At 42.5% G+C, this 19,938-nt stretch overlaps 1 protein-coding gene across 6 annotated transcripts in view; it reads left to right on the top strand.

Annotated features, from left to right (window-relative positions):
* The window catches only part of PHACTR2 (phosphatase and actin regulator 2), a 235,623-nt gene that overhangs the window by 129,327 nt on the left and 86,358 nt on the right, over window positions 1–19,938 (top strand). For all 6 annotated transcript variants that reach the window (XM_038771215.1, XM_038771224.1, XM_038771242.1 and 3 more), the window contains exon 2: window positions 11,174–11,341. In XM_038771215.1, coding sequence (XP_038627143.1) covers window positions 11,174–11,341 — 168 coding nt within the window. The remainder of the gene's footprint in view (window positions 1–11,173; window positions 11,342–19,938) is intronic.

Here is a 19,938-nt window from a genome sequence, read left to right as displayed (position 1 = left end):
AAAATTGTAACCAAAGTTATTTTTGGACCTAGGGGATCCAGCTAATTTGTTAGAGTGGTCTGAGTTTAACAGTGCCAAGAGGAAGAATGATGATAATGTTGAAGTGATGAATGGGGTTATCACAGAGCAAAATGTTTTGCAGTGGTCATCAAAATATTGAATTAGTGTAACAACAAAGGCTGAACTCTAACTTGTGAAGTATTTAAGTAAAGAAATTGTGGATGTGGACAGGGATATTTTGAGAAGAGGAATAAATTGGTTTTCAGACTAATTTTATTGGCAGTTTCTGATTTGTGTAGGTACGATTTGGGGTCAGTCATTCAAGTCAACATATGTTTAAGTCGACTTAGCTGTTTTTTAATGATCTTTGTTAGGCATTTAATATGTGCCAGGAAATGTACTAAGCGGTGTTGTAGATACAAGCTAATCAAGGTGGAAACAGTCCATGCCCCCCTGCCCCGGGTGTGGGGGTGATGTAAGGTTCACAGTCTTAATCCCCATTTTACAGATGAGGTAACAGCAGATAAATGGTGGGGCTAGGATTAGAATGCAGGTGTGAAATGGAGACAATCCTGATCTCCTAATTGCCTAAAGGGTGACATGAGGTGGGATCTTGAGTTTTCTGGAGGAAAGGGGCTTTATTAAACCAATAAAATGACTGGCAGTACCACTTTGGGCACCTTGAAGAAAAATGCTTCCCCAGCGCAAATGAATGTTCTTATTGATGGCTTTGTAACACTTCCTTTCACACTAAGAATTTTAGTATTTTAAAATACCACAGTAAATCATCATTATTGCCAGTATGAAAAGGAAGATTTTGATAAGGAGAAGTCAAATATCAATTACTTTTGAGTAACTCATGAAGAAAAAACATTCAGAAGAGTAAAGAAACACAAGTGAGTTTATGCCCCTATCTGGGTAGGCTTGGTAATCTATTTTGTCTTCTGTACATGGGTGAAGAATGATCAAGTTTGTTTTTGAAATTCTTAGAGAAGCCAAACTCTGAGATGAGTTTTTCTTGGGAAATTTTGAGATTGAAAGGCACAGAATGCAGGTTAAATGCTCAAGGGTTGATGATCAGATCTTACTGAAGAAGCTGAATTTGAAATCACACCCTTTATTTAGCTACAAGATCAGAACCGTTTAACCAATTTTCCTTTACTGTGGTTGCTTCCTGACTGCAATTCTGTTAGCCTCAATAGCCCACCCACCATTTGCAAAATGGCTTTCATGGCCAGTGCAGGCAGCTGGTAAAAGGCTGGTAGGTGCTGATGTGTTAGGGCACGGATGTTTGGGCCAGAAGGTTTCTAGAAGTGGACAAAATGGCCAGATCCTCAAGCTCACACTCAGTAAGTACAGCAGCAGATCATTTCCAGGGGGACAAATTATTTCTTTCAAATTAGGGTTCAAAAATGTTGAAGACTAATTTTTTCCTCTACTGCCTGTTCTTCATCTGGCGACAATTAGTATGTGACCCCTGATACAGGAGACGGATTTGCTGTTATACTAACGTTTTCCTCTTCGGTGGCTCAATAATTTCATGTGAAAGGAGGATGTGTGTAGGGCTACTATTTGCTTTTGATCTTTTTTTTAACCTTAAATTATTTCTCTGGCTAACTGTGATGTTAAAGGTGTTTGTAACTAGCTTAGTTTAAGCATTGTAGTTTAAGAATTGTCTCTGTAGCTGATTGTAACACATTCTACTCAATCCCTTTCTATCAATCAATTAGTGGTATTTATTGAGCACTTGCTATATGTAAGAGCACTGCACTAAGTGCTTGGGAGAGGATAACACAACAGAATTGCCAGGCACATTGTCTTCCCACAAGGAGCTTTACAGACTAGAGTTGAAGACAGATGTTAAAATAAATTATGGGTATGTAATGTGGGCTGAGGGTGGGGTGAATAAGAAGTTCTTAAAACATACATACAGATCTGTATGTGTAAGGCGAGGGAATAGGGGAAAAGTGCCCTTAATTGGGGAAGTCCCTTTTGGAGGAGATGTGATTTTTAATAGATCTTTGAAGATGCAGAGTGTGATGATTTGTCATACATGGAGGAGAAGGGGAGTTCCAGGCCTGAGGGAGAACAAGGGCAAGGACTCAGCGTTGGGATAGCAAGATCGAAGCATAGTAAGTTGGCATTAGAGGAACCAAGTAGGAGAACTGGGTTGCCCCCCTTCCCCTCCCCACAGCACCTGTATATATGTTTGTACAGATTTATTACTCTATTTTACTTGTACATATTTACTATTCTATTTATTTTATTTTGTTAATATGTTTTGTTATCTGTCTCCCCCTTCTAGACTGTGAGCCCACTGTGGGTAGGGACCGTCTTTATATGTTGCCAACTTGTACTTCCCAAGTGCTTAGTACAGTGCTCTGCACACAGTAAGTGCTCAATAAATATGATTGAATGAATGAATGAATGAATGAAAGTCAATGGGGTAAGGGAGGAGGGGGCATTCCATATGATGCCATATGGATGGGCAACCACTGGAGGTTCTTGAGGAATGGGGAGACAGACTGAATGTTTTGGTAGAAAAACGATCTGAGAGTGAAGTAAGTAAGTTCACTGTGGGCAAGGAAAGTTTCTATCAAATCTGATATATTGTACTGTCCCAAGTGCTTAGTACAGTGATCTGCACATGGTAAGTGCTCAATAAATACTATTGATTGATAAAGGATTGGAGTGGGGAGAGACAGGCGGCAGGGAGGTCAGCAAGGAGGCTAGTGTGGTAGATAAGTGCTTAATTTGTCTGAGGTTAACACTTGAATATGTGTGAAAAGTTTTCACTTTGAAGACTAAAACACATAGTCTCATTCTGGTTGGGGCTTTGGTTTCTGCCCAAGCCAAAAACTCTGGGTTAAAAGAAAGAAGTGAGTAGAGTCAAAATCTTTCTCCATGGTTCAGACTCCACTCTTACTAGAGAGAATTCATTATTCTAAATTAGACTGAATTGATTGTAGAACGTCACCTCACACCCTTCTGATCTCAGCCACAATTCCTGGAATTTATGCTATGTATCTACCCTGCACCTTCTCCCAGTAAGCATAGTCTTCTGTCTACCTGTCAATCAGTGATATTTGTTGAGGATCTACTGAGTGCAAAGCACTGTGGTAAGGGCTTGGTCTAACAGGACCTTGGTATGTGATTGCTGCCCTCAAGGAGCTTTCACATGGACAAAGACAAAAAGAAATTGCAAATAGTGGGACTAGGAGCCAGATAGATCAGGACAAATAGCACAATTATACCAGGGTGAAATGGCTGCACTGCCAGCTGCCAGTCAGCTACATGAGCGCAGAATCAGAGGAAGCGAACTTTGGGGGAGGACCAGGCCTGTGGATTTGTGATGCAGGAGCAACAGAGAGAAAAGGGAGTAAGGGAGTTGACTTTTCTTTCCCTGGTCCTCATGAGACAAGGGGACTGGGAGAAGATGAGTCCTTGAGAAAGAGAGAGAAGCAGCCAGAAGCAATTTGATGATCAAATATAGTGTGCCCACGATGTAGCAGGGATTCCACCGGCCACCGTGGAATGGAGATCCACGGGACAGGAATAATGAGTTGCAGAGCAATGTTTTGGGAGTCAGGGGAGGAAGAAACTGAGATGTGTAGGAGGGTGAGAATGGAGGGCAAGGCCATGGGAGGGCAATGTGCAGTTTGGCCATTAACTGCCAAACCTTCCCAACATTCTAGAAGTTCTGAAGGCATTTGCTCCTGTTCATTCACTGAGGGGAAGGGACACCTGGGCAGGATAGGTGGTACTGAAGCTGTATGGTCTGGGCTTCTGACTGCAAGGCCTTTGAAAGTTCATCTCCCCCATCTCTGCCCCTGATAAGTTTCATCTTTAATGGTGAGAGAAATGCTTTCCATTTGGAAAAGCCTCTTGGCCCCCAGAGAGAGTAGGGCAGAGAAATGTGATATGGAAAAATGCCTCCTAAGATAATATTCTCTTCTTTCTGCCCATTTGTAATTAGGTTTGTTTGTGTAATTGTCCATGATAAATGATTGAATATTGAGTCATCACAAAAACAATCATTTTAAAGTACAGTTTAATATTTTTCTATGAAATAAGGTTATCTTGAAATTGGATATTAACAAGAGCCCCCTGAAATTAGCTACTCCTTCTCAGGAATTAAGGGAAGTCAGAGCATTTCTTAAAATTGTATTAGAGGCAACACTGAAATACAAGAAGATTCCTGTTACCACTGACCTCTAGATTGTAAGCTCCTTGTGGACAGAGAATGTGTCTGTTTACTGTTGTATTGTACTTTTCCAAGCACTTAGTATACCGTTCTGCACACAATAAGCACTCAATAAATATGATTGATTGATTGAATTGAATGAATGAATGACCTGCTCAGGTAACAGGACTATCCTGCTAGGAACCATTATCAAGAGGACCGCACACTGGGATCATGGTGTTCTTTTGACAAGTCCTCTGTATTGGAGTGGCCCATTGATTCCTCTCATGCCAGAGTGCACACCATCTCAGGATAATCTGGAAGATGGTCACCTGATAGTGAAGGGTTGTGCCTCTTACAGCCAAATAAATTCAAACTCCCAGATGCTTTCCAGACTCCTCCTCTTAATTCCCAGTCCATCAAAGAGTCCTGCATGCTAAGCAAGTGTCTCCTTTCTTTTGCCAATAGTATGTGGAAACATGTGGCAGTCTCTTCTCAAGTAATCTCTTCTTGAAAGAAATTCTTCTCCTGATGATGTAAACAGTACTGATTCCTCCCTTTTGTTGATAGATTGATTCATTCATTCTTTCATATTTATTGAGCGTTTACTTGGGTAGATCACTGTACTAAGCACTTGGGAAAGTGCAACACAGCAATAAACAATGACAGTCCCTGCCCACAACAAGTTTATAGTCTAGAAGGGAGGAGGCAGACATCAACACACATATATAAAATTACAGATATGTACGTAAGTGCTGTGGGGCTGGGAGGAGGGGAGAGCAAAGGGAGCAAATCAGGACAAAGAAGAAGGGAGTGGGAGATGAGGGAAAATGGGGCTTAATCTGGGAAGTCCTCTTGGAGGAGATGTACCTTCAATAAGGCTTTGAAGGAGGGGAGAGTAATTGTCTTTCAGATTTGAGGAGGGTGGGCATTCCAGGCCAGAGGCAGGACGTGGGCTAGGGGTCCGCAGCAAGACAGGCAAGAATGAGGCACAGCGAGAAGATTAGCACTAGAGGATCAAAGTGTGCGGTCTGAGTTGTAGAAGGTTGATAGTATGTGGGAACTCGTTTCTTGAGAGATCTCTGTTTTGATGCTAATATGTGTGAACATTCTCTCTGAGGAGTCCCAGAGATGACCACATTGTCTGCCCTGGATTGATGTGTGTATGTTGCTGCTTTTATTCTGCAGCTGTTATTCTGGTTCAATCTCTCATCCTATCCCGACTGGATAACTGCATCAGCCTCCTCTCTGATCTCCCATCCTCCTGTCTCTCCCCACTTCAGTCTATACTTCACTCTGCTGCCTGGATTATCTTTGTACAGAAACACTCTGAGAATGTCACTCCCCTTCCTCAAAAATTTCCAGTGGTTGCCTGTCAACCTACGAATCAAGCAAAAACTCCTCACTCCCAGCTTCAAGGCTCTCCATCACCTCACCCCCTCCTACCTCACCTCCCTTCTCTCCTTCTACAGCCCAGCCTGCACCCTCCGCTCCTCTGCCACTAACCTCCTCACTGTACCTCATTCTCGCCTGTCCCACTGTCAACCCCCGGCCCACGTCCTTCCCCTGGCCTGGAATGCCCTCCCTGCACACATCTGCCAAACTAGCTCTCTTCCTCCCTTCAAAGCCCTACTGAGAGCTCACCTCCTCCAGGAGTCCTTCCCAGACTGAACCCCCTTTCTCCTCTTCTCCTCCCCATCCCTTCGCCCTTCCTCTTTCCCCTCCCCTTGCCCTACCTCCTTCCCCTCCCCATAGCACTTGTATATATTTGTTCAGATTTATTACTTTATTTATTTCACTTGTACATATTTACTATTCTATTTATTTTGTTAATGATGTGCATATAGCTATAATTCTGTTTATTCTGACGATTTTGACACCTGTCTACATGTTCTGTTTTGTTGTCTGTCTCCCCCTGCTAGACTGTAAGCCTGTTGTTGGGTAGGGACCGTCTCTGTATGTTGCCGACTTGTACTTCCCAAGCGCCTAGTACAGTGCTCTGCACACAGTAAGCGCTCAATAAATATGATTAAATGAGTGAATGAATGAATGAATGAATGCAGCTGGCATGCCATGTGCCTAGTGGTCACCCTGGATCACTGGTAACAACTTCCACAACTAGTCACCGCATATCCAGATTTCTCAGGTTTCTGGACTTGAGGATCCTTCAGTGGAATAGTAGGTGGCCTGAATTTAGTGTGTTTGCAGTCCCAATATCTGGCCTTCTGGGCTGGAATCTGACCCTTAATGATAGTGCAGATGTGTATCCTCAGGTCCCTGTCAGCCTTAATATAGCTCAACTGCTACTCCGGTATCAAGACTGCCCAGATCTTGAGTCATTCCTCTCATCGTATACAGAGCTTCATGCGGCTTTTCTAAAATCTTTTCTCCTTGCCTCATGAGCTGGTATCTGACCCTGAATACCTCTGAGATTCATAAGACCCTGGCATCGGAACTGCAGTTGGGATAAATTTAATATAAATGCAGAAACTGGGGGATCTAGACTGACTTTGGTTCTGGGCATTTTGGAAAATTTTGAATGGACTAGGATTCTGAGTAAGTGCTCTCATATTGGGACCTCAAAGCCATGGAATCCCTTCTCTAAAGGATACTTCTTTCTTACTAATGGATCCCTGGATTTTCAGACTTATCTAAATAAAAGAGATTAGCACAGTCAATCAATCGTATTTATTGAGTACTTACTGTGTGCAAAGTACTGTACTAAACACTTGGGAGAGTGCAATATAACAGACACATTCCCTGCCCATAACAAGCTTACAGTCTAGAGGACGAACTTATAGTCTAGAAGATAAGTTGTCATCAGCGTCATCTCATAGTGTTTATTAAGCACTTATTTGCATGTGATGCCATACAAGGCCACTGTACAAAGCAAATATCATTTCTCTTTTCTGATGTCAATCAATCAATCAATTGTATTTATTGAGTGCTTACTGTATGCAGAGCACTGTACTAAGCGCTTGGGAAGTACAAGTTGGCAACATATAGAGACAGTCCCTACCCAACAGTGGGCTCACAGTCTAGAAGGGGGAGACAGAGAACAAAACCAAACATATTAACAAAATAAAATAAATAGAATAGATATGTACAAGTAAAATAAATAAATAAATAAATAAATAGAGTAATAAATATGTACAAACATATATACATATATACAGGTGCTTTGGGGAAGGGAAGGAGGTAAGATGGGGGAATGGAGATGGGGGCGAGGGGGAGAGGAAGGAGGGGGCTCAGTCTGGGAAGGCCTCCTGGAGGAGGTGAGCTCTCAGTAGGGCCTTGAAGGGAGGAAGAGAGCTAGCTTGGTGGATGTACGGAGGGAGGGCATTCCAGGCCAGGGGGATGATGTGGGCCGGGGGTCGACAGCGGGACAGGCGAGAACGAGGCACGGTGAGGAGGTTAGCGGCACAGGAGCGGAGGGTGTGGGCTGGGCTGTAGAAGGAGAGAAGGGAGGTGAGGTAGGAGGGGGCGAGGTGATGGACAGCCTTGAAGCCCAGGGTGAGGAGTTTCTGCCTGATGTGCAGATTGATTGGTAGCCACTGGAGATTTTTGAGGAGGGGAGTAACATGCCCAGAGCGTTTCTGGACAAAGACAATCCGGGCAGCAGCATTAAGTATGGATTGAAGTGGGGAGAGACACAAGGATGGGATATCAGAGAGAAGGCTGATGCACTAGTCCAGACGGGATAGGATGAGAGCTTGAACGAGCAGGGTAGCGGTTTGGATGGAGAGGAAAGGGCGGATCTTGGCAATGTTGCGGAACTGAGACCGGCAGGTTTTGGTGGTGGCTTGGATGTGAGGGGTGAATGAGAGAGCAGAGTCAAGGATGACACCAAGGTTGCGGGCTTGTGAGACGGGAAGGATGGTAGTGCTGTCAACAGTGATGGGAAAGTCAGGGAGAGGGCAGGGTTTGGGAGGGAAGACAAGAGTTCAGTCTTGGACATGTTGAGTTTTAGGTGGCGGGCAGACATCCAGATGGAGATGTCCTCAAGTCAGGAGGAGATGCAAGCCTCGAGGGAGGGGGAGAGAGCAGGGGCAGAGATGTAGATTTGGGTGTCATCAGCGTAGAGATGATAGTTGAAGCCTTGGGAGCAAATGAGGTCACCAAGGGAGTGAGTGTAGATCGAGAACAGAAGGGGACCAAGAACTGAACCTTGGGGAACCCCCACAGTAAGGGGATGGGAAGGGGAGGAGGAGCCTGCAAAAGAGACTGAGAATGAATGACGGAGAGATAAGAGGAGAACCAGGAGAGGACGGAGTCTGTGAAGCCAAGGTTGGTTAGTGTGTTGAGGAGAAGGGGGTGGTCCACAGTGTCGAAGGCAGCTGAGAGGTCGAGGAGGATTAGGATAGAGTATGAGCCGTTGGATTTGGCAAGCAGGAGGTCATTGGTGACCTTCACTGTTCTAGTGAGAAACTCATTATGTACAGTCAGTAATCCTCTAATGTGGGGGTACATTCAAAACAAACTCCCCTGTGAGGAAAAATGAGGCACATCACGACCACCGCCATGTGTATTTGTACAACCATGTCTTATGACATTGTGTCATGCTCTATACAGAATGTTGTTTATGTTTTCTATGTAATTGTTGGAAGACTCAATAGCATTTATAGAGAAGCAATGTGGCCTAGTGGATAGAGGAAGGGCTTGGGAATGAGAAAGACCTGGGTTCTAATCCTTGTTCTGCCACTTATCTGCTGGGTGACCTTGGGCAAGTTACTTCACTTCTCTGTGCCTCAATTACCTTGTCTGTAAAATGGGGATTAAGACTGTGAGCCCCACATGGCACATAGACTGTGGTCAACTAGATTTGCTTATTACAATGCCTGGCACAGAGTAAGCACTTAACAAATACCATTAAAGAAATTATTGAGACCCACTGTATGCAGAGCACTATACTAAGCTCATAGTGCACTTAAAAAGCTTGAATATATTAATTTATATATATATAAATATATATATGAATTACAGTTATGAGGAGTAATAGAGTAAACAAAATATGTACGTAAGTGGTATGGGGGCTTTGTTAACTTAAGTGATTAGACAGCTGAAATGGCCACTGGGGGATATAAGATGAGATGACTACAGATTTCTTGGGGAAAGCCTCCTGAAGAAGGTGTGATCTCGCAGTGTCTTTGAAAATTGGGAAGACTATGATCTGTAGAGAGTTCCCAGCCGTGGAGAAGAGCAAGAGGTCAGTGGTGGGAGAGACAATGGGGCGCAGTAAATAGTGGAACTTGAGAGAAATGAAGAGTGCGAGCTGAAGTGTGGTGGGAAAAGATAGTAAATAAATATGAAAAAGATTGCTGACAGTGTTTAAAAATCAATGGGAAGAGGTGGGGAGACATACAAAACAAAATTTTAGAAAAATAATCTGAGCAACATAATGAAGTATGGAAAAGAAGGGGGAAGCACTTCAGGCAGATAGGTAAATGAGGAGTCTGTTGCACTGTATTGCTGGGATGTGACAACTGCTTGGGCCATCACGGTGGCTTCACTGATGGAAAGGTATGGATTCTGGAATAGGGAGAGGATGAACCGATAGCTGGAAGCCAGAATGTAGTGGTTGGAAGACAGGGAGAAGTCAAAGACAAAGATAATGCCAAAATTCCAGGCTTGAGAGACAGGGAGGTTGGTAGTGGTGTTAACTGTTACGGGAAAATGGGGTTAAGGAGACAAGTTGAGGAAAAATTGGGAGGTCTAGCTTTAGCTATTTTGATCTGAAGGTACCGGCAGGACATCCGTGTAAAGTTGTTGTGGAGTCAAAGTGAAATGTGATTTTGCAGAAAAGCAAGGTAGTTTGGGGAGTTGTCCACATTGTCCACAAGAGAAACAGCATGGCTTAGTGGAAAGAGCATGGGCTTGGGAGTCAGAGGTCATGGGTTCTAATCCTGGTTCTGACATTTATCAGCTGTGTGACCTTGGGCAAGTCACTTAACTTTTCTGTGCCTCGGTTATGCCATCTGTAAAATGGGGATTGAGGCTGTTAGCCCCATGTGGGACAACCTGATTACCTTGTATCTATCCCAGTGCTTAGAACAGTGTTTGGCACATAGTAAGTGCTTAACAAATGATATTATTATTATTATTATTATTATAACTAAAGCAGTGGGGGGGGAAGCTCCCCAAGGGAATGAGTGTAAATTGAGAAGAAAAGGATACCCTGAATGCAGTAAGGTCCATTAGATTGGTTCAGAAAGCAGTCATTGGTGATCTTGGAGAGAGTGATTTCAGCAGAGTGAAAGGCAAAAAAACAGATTGCAGAGAGTGAAGGAGGGAGCTGGAGAAAAGGAAGTGGAGGCAGCAAGGTGTATTCTACCTATTCAAGGAGTTTGGACAGGATTTGGAGAAGGGAGGTAGTGATAGCTTGATAATGTAGTTGGGTCAAGAGAAGATTATTCTTTAGATTAGAGGAGACATGAGTATCTTTGAAAGCAGAGGAGAAAGAGCCATTAGGGAATCAGCAGTTAAAGACAGGAGTCAGGGAGAGAAGGGGGGGCTCAAGTTTTTTAGAAGAAAAGAAAGGATGGGGGTTAGAGGCTCAGATGGAGGGCAGGTGGAAGAACATTCTCCAATGACCTAGCTATGTTATATCCAAAATGTGTAGTGAAGGCATAGCTTTAGGAAGAACCAAAAATATTTATGCTTTGAAAATTCACTCGGAATACCCAGATTTCTCGCATGCTGTCAATTCGAGTGACTCAGTGAATTGTATCATCTATGGAAAATGGAAGACAGTGTTTCAACTGTATAAATATGCAGCTAAGCTTCTTTCATCTGTATTTTTCTTTTGTGGAGAGGAAATCATTTCAACTGTTACATCTTCAATAAAGTATTAAATGTTAATGCCTAACTGGACAGCATTTGAAACTCCAGGAAGACAGATGCTGAGCTAATCAGCTATGGGAAATGATTAAAAATACATGCATATTTTATCTGTTTTATTTCAATCCTGATCTAGCCTCTTTCTTTCTACAGTTGATGGACTAGACAAGGCTTCGATCGCAAACTCAGACGGACCCACAACAGGTTCTCAAACACCTCCCTTCAAGAGAAAGGGGAAACTGTCCACCATAGGCAAAATCTTTAAGCCTTGGAAATGGAGAAAAAAGAAGACCAGTGACAAGTTTAGAGAAACCTCAGCAGGTATATGTGTGTGTGTGTGTGTGTGTGTGTGTGTGTGTGTGTGTGTGTGTGTGTGTGTGTGTGTGTAAAGAGAGGAGAGAGAGAGCCCAAACCTGTCATCATTTTTATCTCCACCACAAAATCAACTTTTTAAATATGAGGATAATATAAGATCTGATAGTCAAGTAGACTATCTTGAAAATTTGACCCATCTCCTTGAAAATTATTCTTTTGCAGGCAGTTTCCAAATTTACTATTCTTTATCGTCTAGAAATAGATAATAAAGGGGGGGTGCATATACATAAATACATATTCATGTATGAATATTATGTATGTTGTGTACATGGTTTTTAAACCTCATATCTGAACATTAAATATCCTGAATATTTTAAGCTATATAGTCAGTCATCCATGGTATTACCTCCTTTGTCTAGACCTTGGGATTCTGATTTGAGGCAGGCTAAAAAGTACTCCTCACCTGAGTCTAGAGTTGCAAGAGAAGTGAGATATCTAGGTCATGCTTGGAATGCCAGAGGACCGTAGAACGTCACCTCTGGATAAGAAAGCATCCCAGGCACTGTATGACTTTCCCTGTTTTGCTAGGGTCTTGTGCAGAGGAAATGAAATAATTGATGTGAAAGTACTGTAGAAAAACAGTTTCTATACAAAATCAAGATATCACATTTGCTGCAGTCCCAGCCTCAGAGTTAGTGGGAGAGGAAGGCTGAATCTCATTTCTGATCTGGGGTGATGCCCAGGGACCCTCCCCCAGTTTGGAAATAGGGGGAGGTGAAAAAAATCCCCATTCTGTTAAGTAGGGTTGGTCTGTAATCTATGACTGGTGTGTGAAGGGGGTGGTGAGGCAGCCAATAGAGGGGGAGGGAGTTGGTTTTTCTCCGACTGCTATAGAACCCAGTCCTAGGCTTCCAGAATTTTCTTTTCTGCCTCAACTGTGGTAGCATTATAGAACAATTAAGATGAAAAAGGATTGTTTTGCCCTTGCTTGACATTCAAAGCACATACAGTGTAAGTGTGTGGGAAAATTGCCGGTGTCCTTTAACTTTAACACTCCACAGTGTGCTAGGTACTACATAAAACATAGATTTCAACACAGCTCTCCAGTGGAATCATTGTCCAAAGCTTGGGGTAAATTTTAGGCTGTACAATCTCCAGAGTGGCCTTGGGTTCTGCTCAACTGTGCCTCAGTAGGACCACCTAAAATGGTGGTCCTGATGAATGACAAAGCTGTCACGTTATCATGATGTGTCTTTAATGTGTCTTTGTCTTTAAACCCCAGCACAGTGGTAAAAGGTAAAATTTATGTAGTGAAAAGTCCCTTTTTGGAATGCCATACAAAATAATGAAGCACCCCGCAAATGATTAGATATTACGTTGTTCACAATTTACCCAATTTACCCAATTCTACCACCTTAAATAATGCTTACTCTCACACAGCCCAACCTAACACTTTTAATGCTTTCCAAGGTTACGGAGCGTCCCCGGGCTGTCTTCAGACAGCCTTTGCTCTGCAGCTGTGGAATAAAAATATACTCTGTCCCAATTAAGGTGAAAGAAATATCTAGCAGAGAAGAGCATACCCTGATTGAACCTTCAGGCACTGCTGCATCTGCAGCTGCATAAATAAACTACATAGAGTAATACTATTTAAGGAGAAAGACTTACCCCAGGAAGCCTTAAAAAGCAACAGAGCTATTGGGTTAGTCTGCCCATTGCTGAATCCCCCACTGTGAGCAAGCTAGGGTACTTGGGGAGATGTGTTGACTCTAAGGCTGAAAACCTTAGGGACCTGAAAGGGTTCAGACATTCCCCTAATCCTCACTCACAGGATTCACTTTAACTCCGGAGAGAAGCCATCCAGTTATTTGGTGCTTGTGAAATTCAGTGGAAGCAGCCCTGCCTGAGATGTGGGTAGGAACAATAGAATAGCACTGCACAGAATCTCTGCTGTTATCTCCCTTGTGCCCTCTGGCAGTTATCTTCATCCACTCTCTCCTCTTGGTCACCTTGCTCCTCCTAGATAAACCGTGTTTAGGCTGTAGGACATTTAAACTCCTTCTCCCCCTTCCCCTTTTATCAGAGTCAAGATAAACTCACTTGGCATGCTGTGCACACAAAATCACTCAATAAATATCACTGATTGATTGATTACTACCAGAGGTGAGACTTTATCATATAATTCAGCAAAGGAGTCCATCAAAAGTCCCTGACCCCTTTTCTCATTCTTAATTTGTTCACGATTTCTTTGACTTGGGGCCCAAAATTGTGTTTGTCTTGATGACACTCAGATAAGGTGTGTAATCTAGACTAAAGAAAACAGCAAAATGAAAGAGAGTCCTTGGGATTTTGTCTGAATAAGACAGTCGTGGGTGGGTTTTTTTTGTTTCGGGTTTTTTTTTTTTGCAAAACTGTGTAGTATGTGTTTTTGTGTGTGTTTGTGTGTATTTATGTTTACATTTGTCTATATGGTCTCCAAACTGTAAAGGCAATTGCTAATGTTTCATACTTGTTGCTGGATTTCAAAAACAAGTTGTTCTCAAATGTCCTCATGTCAGCTGTTCCATTTTTAGCAACTCTGAATATTTATTTTAAAGTTTAAATTTCTATCGTGCTATGGAGTAAACCAAGAAGATATAAAACACAAATACATTGGTAGGCATAGTGGAGTAGCATAACTTAAACATCCTCACTTTGAGAAGAGCAGATGTTAGCTCCTTAGGGAAAAGACACGGGTAGACATACCCCAGAGCCAGCCCTTGCAGCTGGAGCAGACAGATTTTTGTGTAGAAGTGGGCCACCCAGATCCACTCTAGTGTACTAATTCACGCTTCTCCCCTGACCCAAGAGTGGGATCAGTGCAGAAGAGGTGGAGGATATGATCTATTTAAGATGCCTCTACTTAAGTTTCTTGAGGATCTTTTCAGGGCTTCCAGGAAGCAAGCACCTAGAAGAGCTGCTTTCTAAGCCCAGCTGCCCAGGACACAAGCCACAAGGAAGATATATCCGTGGGTTTTCTGGAAGAGGGAAAGGTGCAAAGCTAACCATATAAAATTGGGGAATCAGTTGGCAAATGGCTCACTTCTAGTTTGGGAAATTCCATAGAGGAATGCTTTTCCTGGTGGTGTTAATTGATATCTTCATGACTTCCCAAGCAGATCCAGCAGCCAGTTGGAAGCATGGGGCCAGCCCTTTCCTAACACTGACATCATTTCAAAATCCATATTGAGCAGTAAGAGAAATGAGTTTTTATGAGAATCCTTATGGCTAGTTTTAAAATTTAAGATTTTGTAAAGTTGTATGCTGCTCCACCAGTCTAATGGAAGTGGGATTTTGAATTGACATTGAGTATCAGTACCCATGTGCTCTGAAACCTGTACCAAGTTTGTCAGTTTGATATAATCTTTATGAAGCACACAAAAAGTTCTGAAAGGAGTTGAACTTTACTTTTTCCTTATGCACCTAGAAGCATTGGTTCAAGGCTTTTGAAGGAATTAAAAACATTTTGTGAATGTATGTTTCAGTATATATATATCTTTTAGTATATATATCAAAGTATATCTTTCTAGGTGTATATGAACATATAAGTACTCATGACAGACTGACTCCCAACTGCATTTAAACTGTTGTAATGAAAATTGCTGTGGTGATTAGATTTCAGAGATTTTTGCCCAGAGCCCAATAATCAGTGCATTTTTGCCACTAGTGAGTTGTATTTGTGGATCATGCATCCTTGCTTTCAGAGGAGAAACTTCATTGAACAGGACAACGCACATAATAATAATAATTAATAATTATTGTACTTGTTAAGCACTTACTAAGTGCCAAGCACTGTTCTAAGCACTGGGGTAGATACAAGTTAATCCAGTTGGTCACAATCCCTGTCCCACATGGGGCTCACAGTTTTAATCCCCATTTTACAGATGAGGTAACTGAGGCCCAGAGACGTTAAGTGACTTGTCCAAGGTCATACAGCAGACATGTGGCAGAGCCAGTATTAGAACCCAGGTCCTTCTGATTCTGAGGCAAGTGCTCTATCCATTATGCCATACTGCTCCAATGGTGAAAATATTAGTCACTGCTGTAATTAAAGAGGATACTGCTTCAGTGTTGCTACCTGTTTCAGATTTCATACTACGAAAGAGCAGGAAAAGATATGCAGAATCATCTCAGTGGCGTGAAATGTGCTGTCAAAATTCCCTTGATCCCCTGAACTTCAACAGCAGTGTTCCTGAAGTGAAAAGGCTGTCAGATTGGTGTGTAGTCTATTTTTGCTAAAGGCTTGAAGGTGAGAGCAGCTGGGTGTCATCTCAAGCTGGGGTCCTTCCTCAAATTTGCTGGCTTTTTTTTTTTATTTCCCAGCTAATGAGTTGGGAAAAGGGTTAGTTGGAGCAAAAAAATAAAACTTCAGTGAAGAGCTGGGAAATGGAAGAGCAGTGGAAAATAGAAGAAGGTTGAGGGAGGGAGGAAAAATGTGACGAAGGATGTTCAAATCTGGCAGAGGTTCTTTCCTCCAATCTTCTGTGTAGCATGTGCATAAGTAGAAAGGGAGTTCAAGTGGTTTTATTCCCAAGTGCTTGGAAGAGTCTGAGAAAGCAAACTCCTATTGTTTAATTTCCAAGCTAATGCAGTTGTGTGCTTTCGTACTAGAATGCAGGTCAGGGTCAGCATGGTAACGAACCACATCCTCAACCCCTGTCCCATGATGTTCAATGTCTCGTCCTTATGTGAACTAGTTCCCAGAGGAATGGTGTGGAAGTTTTACAGTCTGCTCTGGGGAATGTTTAACTTAGCAGAGCTTGGCAGTTGAATATCATTTGCTTAAACCAGCCTTAGAAAAACTACAGTTTGTTGTTGGCTCCCAAGATAGATGGTCATAGAGTACTGTTCCAGAATTGAGAATATTTCAGCAATGGGTTTTCAAAAAAAGAACCCAAGACTGTCGATATTTAATTATAATTAAGGAACAATTAGAGTTTGTTTCAGTACTGGATCGGGCTCCTTTTTTTTTGCAGTGTAGTGGGTAGAGGGGAGTGTTAAGTGCTTATTATGCACCAGGCTCTGTTCTTAGTGCTGGGGTAGATAGAAGATAATAAGGTTGGACACAGTCCCTGTGCCACATAGAGCTCACAGTCTTAATCCCTATTTTACAGATGAGGTGACTAAGGCACAGAGAAGTTATGTGACTTGCCCAAGGTCACACAGCAGACAAGTGGCAGAGAAAGCCGAAATTAGAACTCAGGTCCTCTGACTCCCAGGCCGGGCCTATGCTCTTTCCACTAGGTCAAGCTCCAGTGATGAGCTGATAATTAAGATTGATCAATTATATTTATTGAGTGCTTATTGTGTGAAGAGAATTGTACTAAGCGCTAGGGGGAGTACAGTATAACAGAGTTGGGAGACATGTTCCCTGCCCACAAGGTACAGTCTAAAGAGAGAGACAGGCATTAGTATAAATAAATAAATTATGAAAATGTTGTGGGGCTGAGGGTGGGATAAATAAAGGATACAAATCCAAGTTCAAGGGTGATACAGGAGGGAGTAGGAAAAGAGAAAATGAGCTTATTCAGGGAAGCCTTCTTGGAAGAAATGTTTTGAAAGTGGGGAGAGTGATCGTCTGGTGGATTTGAAGAGGGAGGGAATTCTAGGCCAGAGGTAGAAAGTGGGTGAGAGATCAGCGATGAGATAGACGAGAGTGAGGTACAATGAGGATGTTGGCATTAGAAGAGGGAAGTGTGTTGACTGGGTAGTAGTATGAAATCAGAGAGGTAAGATATGAGGAGGCAAGATAATCGAGTGCTTTAAAAATAATGGTAAGAAGTTTCTGTCTGATGCAGAGGGTGGTGAGCAACCCCTGGAAGTTCTTAAAGAGTGGGGAAACATGGACTGAGCAGTTTTGTAGAAAAATGATCCTGGCAGCAGAATGAAGTCTGGACTAGAGTGGGGAGAGACAGGAAGCTGGGAGGTCAGCAAGGAGGCTGATGTAGTAATCAAAATGGGATAGGATAAGTGCTTGGATCAGTTCAAATGGAGAGAAAAGGGCAGATTTAAGCAATGGTTGTGAAGGTAGAACTGACAGGATTTGGTGGCAGATTGAATATGTGGGTTGAATGAGAGATTAGATGATAAGATAAAGAGTGAATGGATTAGGAAATGTACAAATCATTAATTTGCTTATCCCTTGAGCAATAGGAGCCCAGTTTTCCTTCAAAATAGAAGAGAAAAATGTTTCCCTTCCCTTTAGATTGTGAGCTTCTTGAAGACCAGGGATCTTGTCTATTTTTTTTAATCTGTGTACTTTTTCCCAACATATAGTATAGTATTTTGCACATAGTAAGCACTTAATAAATAATATTACGACTACTACTTCAAGCCCACATTTTTATTTTTGCTGAAGTCATGAACAGACTGGCTTTCCGATCCATGGTGCTCCCGTTGGTTGTTCAAAGAGAGAGCTGGAGTGCTCACCCCAGGTAACCCTGGGTAAGCAGTGTTTTTACTCATGTCTCAGAATAACCCTGTGAGCTAGAGAAGGACAGGACCTTTGACTCCTGCTTTTACAGAAATCCGAAGACCAATGACATAGCAAGTCAAGGGCAGAACTAAGGATAGAACTTCCATGTCCTTTCTCCTAGCCTGGTGCACTGTGGCAGAGAAGATAAAAATATATCTCATATTCATTCATTCATTCAATGTCGTATTTATTGAGTGCTTACTGTGTGCAGAGCACTGTACTAAGTGCTTGGGAAGTACATGTCAGCAACTCATATGAGTAGCAAGGCATCTCTGGCCCCTGTAGAGTGGCTAGTGGTGCTCAGGGTAAACCCCTCTGAAATGAGCCTTGGACAATGCATTCCAGCTCATTTAGCCCGTATCTCTAAGAATTTTTAAGGCAGGGGAAGAGGGCCCTTAACATAGAACATTTCAAGCCACTCCCAGGCACAAGGTACCCACCATGGGATTCAGGAGTTGGAAGGGGTGAGTCCCGGGTGGTCGCTTGAAGGGGAGGGAGTAGCCAGGGGTCACTGCTGGAAACATGAGGCCCAGAATCAGCCTTTGGACTTCAAAAAATCCAGTGCTTGGCTTCTGGAACTGGTAGATCAGGACAACCTGGCATTCAAGTGTTTGGTTGGTTTTTTCGTTTTGTTTTGTTTCTTGGGGGTGTTTTTGGTATTTGTTAAGCACTTTGTATGGGCCAGGAACTGATCGAAGCACTGGGGTAGGTATAAGCTAATCAGGTTGATCACAGTCCCTGTCCCACATGGAGCTCACAGTCTGAATCCCCGTTGTATAGGTGAGGTAAGTGAGGCACAGAGAACATGAGTTAGTGCTTAAGTAATAATAATTGTGATATTTGTTAAGTGCCTATGATATGCCAGGCACTGTACTAAGTGCTGAGGTAGATACTAGCAAATCGGGTTGGACCCAAATCCCTATCCCACATAGGGCTTACAATCTCAATCCCCTCTTTACTGATGAGGTAAGTGAGGAACAGAGAAGTGAAGTGACTTGCCCGAGGCCACACAGCAGATAAGTGACAGACTGAGGATTAGAACCCAGGTCCTCTGGCTGCCAGGGCCATGCTTTATCCACTGCTTATGTAAGAAGGCTCAGAGGTTCTTTCCCTATACAAGTGATTAAGAAAGGATGTGAGTATTTTTATTTATACTAATTAAAATGCATCAGTGTCAAATGACTTCATTCCCTATGAGAAATTTAAATATCTCTATTAAAAATAACCCAAAGTATTTGATTTTTCATTATAAAAATGCTAATCTCCGAATCAGGCTCCAACAACTCTCACTATTTAACTAACACTATTCTTCAGAAAAGGAGCAGGAAATCCAGGAAGGAATTTAGTGATGCAGCCCAAACATTTAGTTATGACTTCCTTTCCTAACTCTAAATTAAAATGCCATATTCAGTGAAACAAATAAACAACAAAGCCAGCTAGATCCTCATCTGAAATACCCACTCATTTTAGATTCAAATCATGACAAGGTCCTAGGGTCTTTTGTTTTTTGAAATGAACTAAATGTCTATGCCTCATGGAACACATAAAATACACCAAGTCCTGCCAGAACGCTACGTGCTTTGGCTAGGACCTGTAGGTGAATTAGGAAACATTCTTCTGACAACACAAGCCTGTTTGGGTACAGCATGGTGAAGGGTCGAAAGGCATTGTTGTGTGCACTGTCAGACATGGTTGACTCCTACAACACAAATTTTGAATATGGGATTTTGGCAGCACTCAACAGTAGTCATTCAATTGTATTTATTGAGAGCTTACTGTGTGCAGAGTACTGTACTAAGTGCTTGGGAAGTACAAGTTGGCAACATATAGAGACGGTCCCTACCCAACAGTGGGCTCACAGTCTAGAAGGGGGAGACAGAGAGCAAAACAAAACATATTAACAAAATAAAATAAGTAGAATAAATATGTACAAGTAAAATAAATAGAGTAATAAATACGTACCAACATATATACGTATATACAGGTGCTGTGGGGAAGGGAAGGAGGTAAGGTGGGGGGGATGGAGAGGGGGAGGAGGGGGACAGTATTGGCAACTATGTATTTTGGTCATATGCTTTTCAGTCTGTTC

The sequence above is a fragment of the Tachyglossus aculeatus genome, chromosome 2 (genome assembly GCF_015852505.1).
Source record: "Tachyglossus aculeatus isolate mTacAcu1 chromosome 2, mTacAcu1.pri, whole genome shotgun sequence".
NCBI lineage: Eukaryota > Metazoa > Chordata > Mammalia > Monotremata > Tachyglossidae > Tachyglossus > Tachyglossus aculeatus.
Note: the sequence above shows the minus strand (reverse complement) of the source record. Positions and strands in the feature narration are given on the sequence as shown.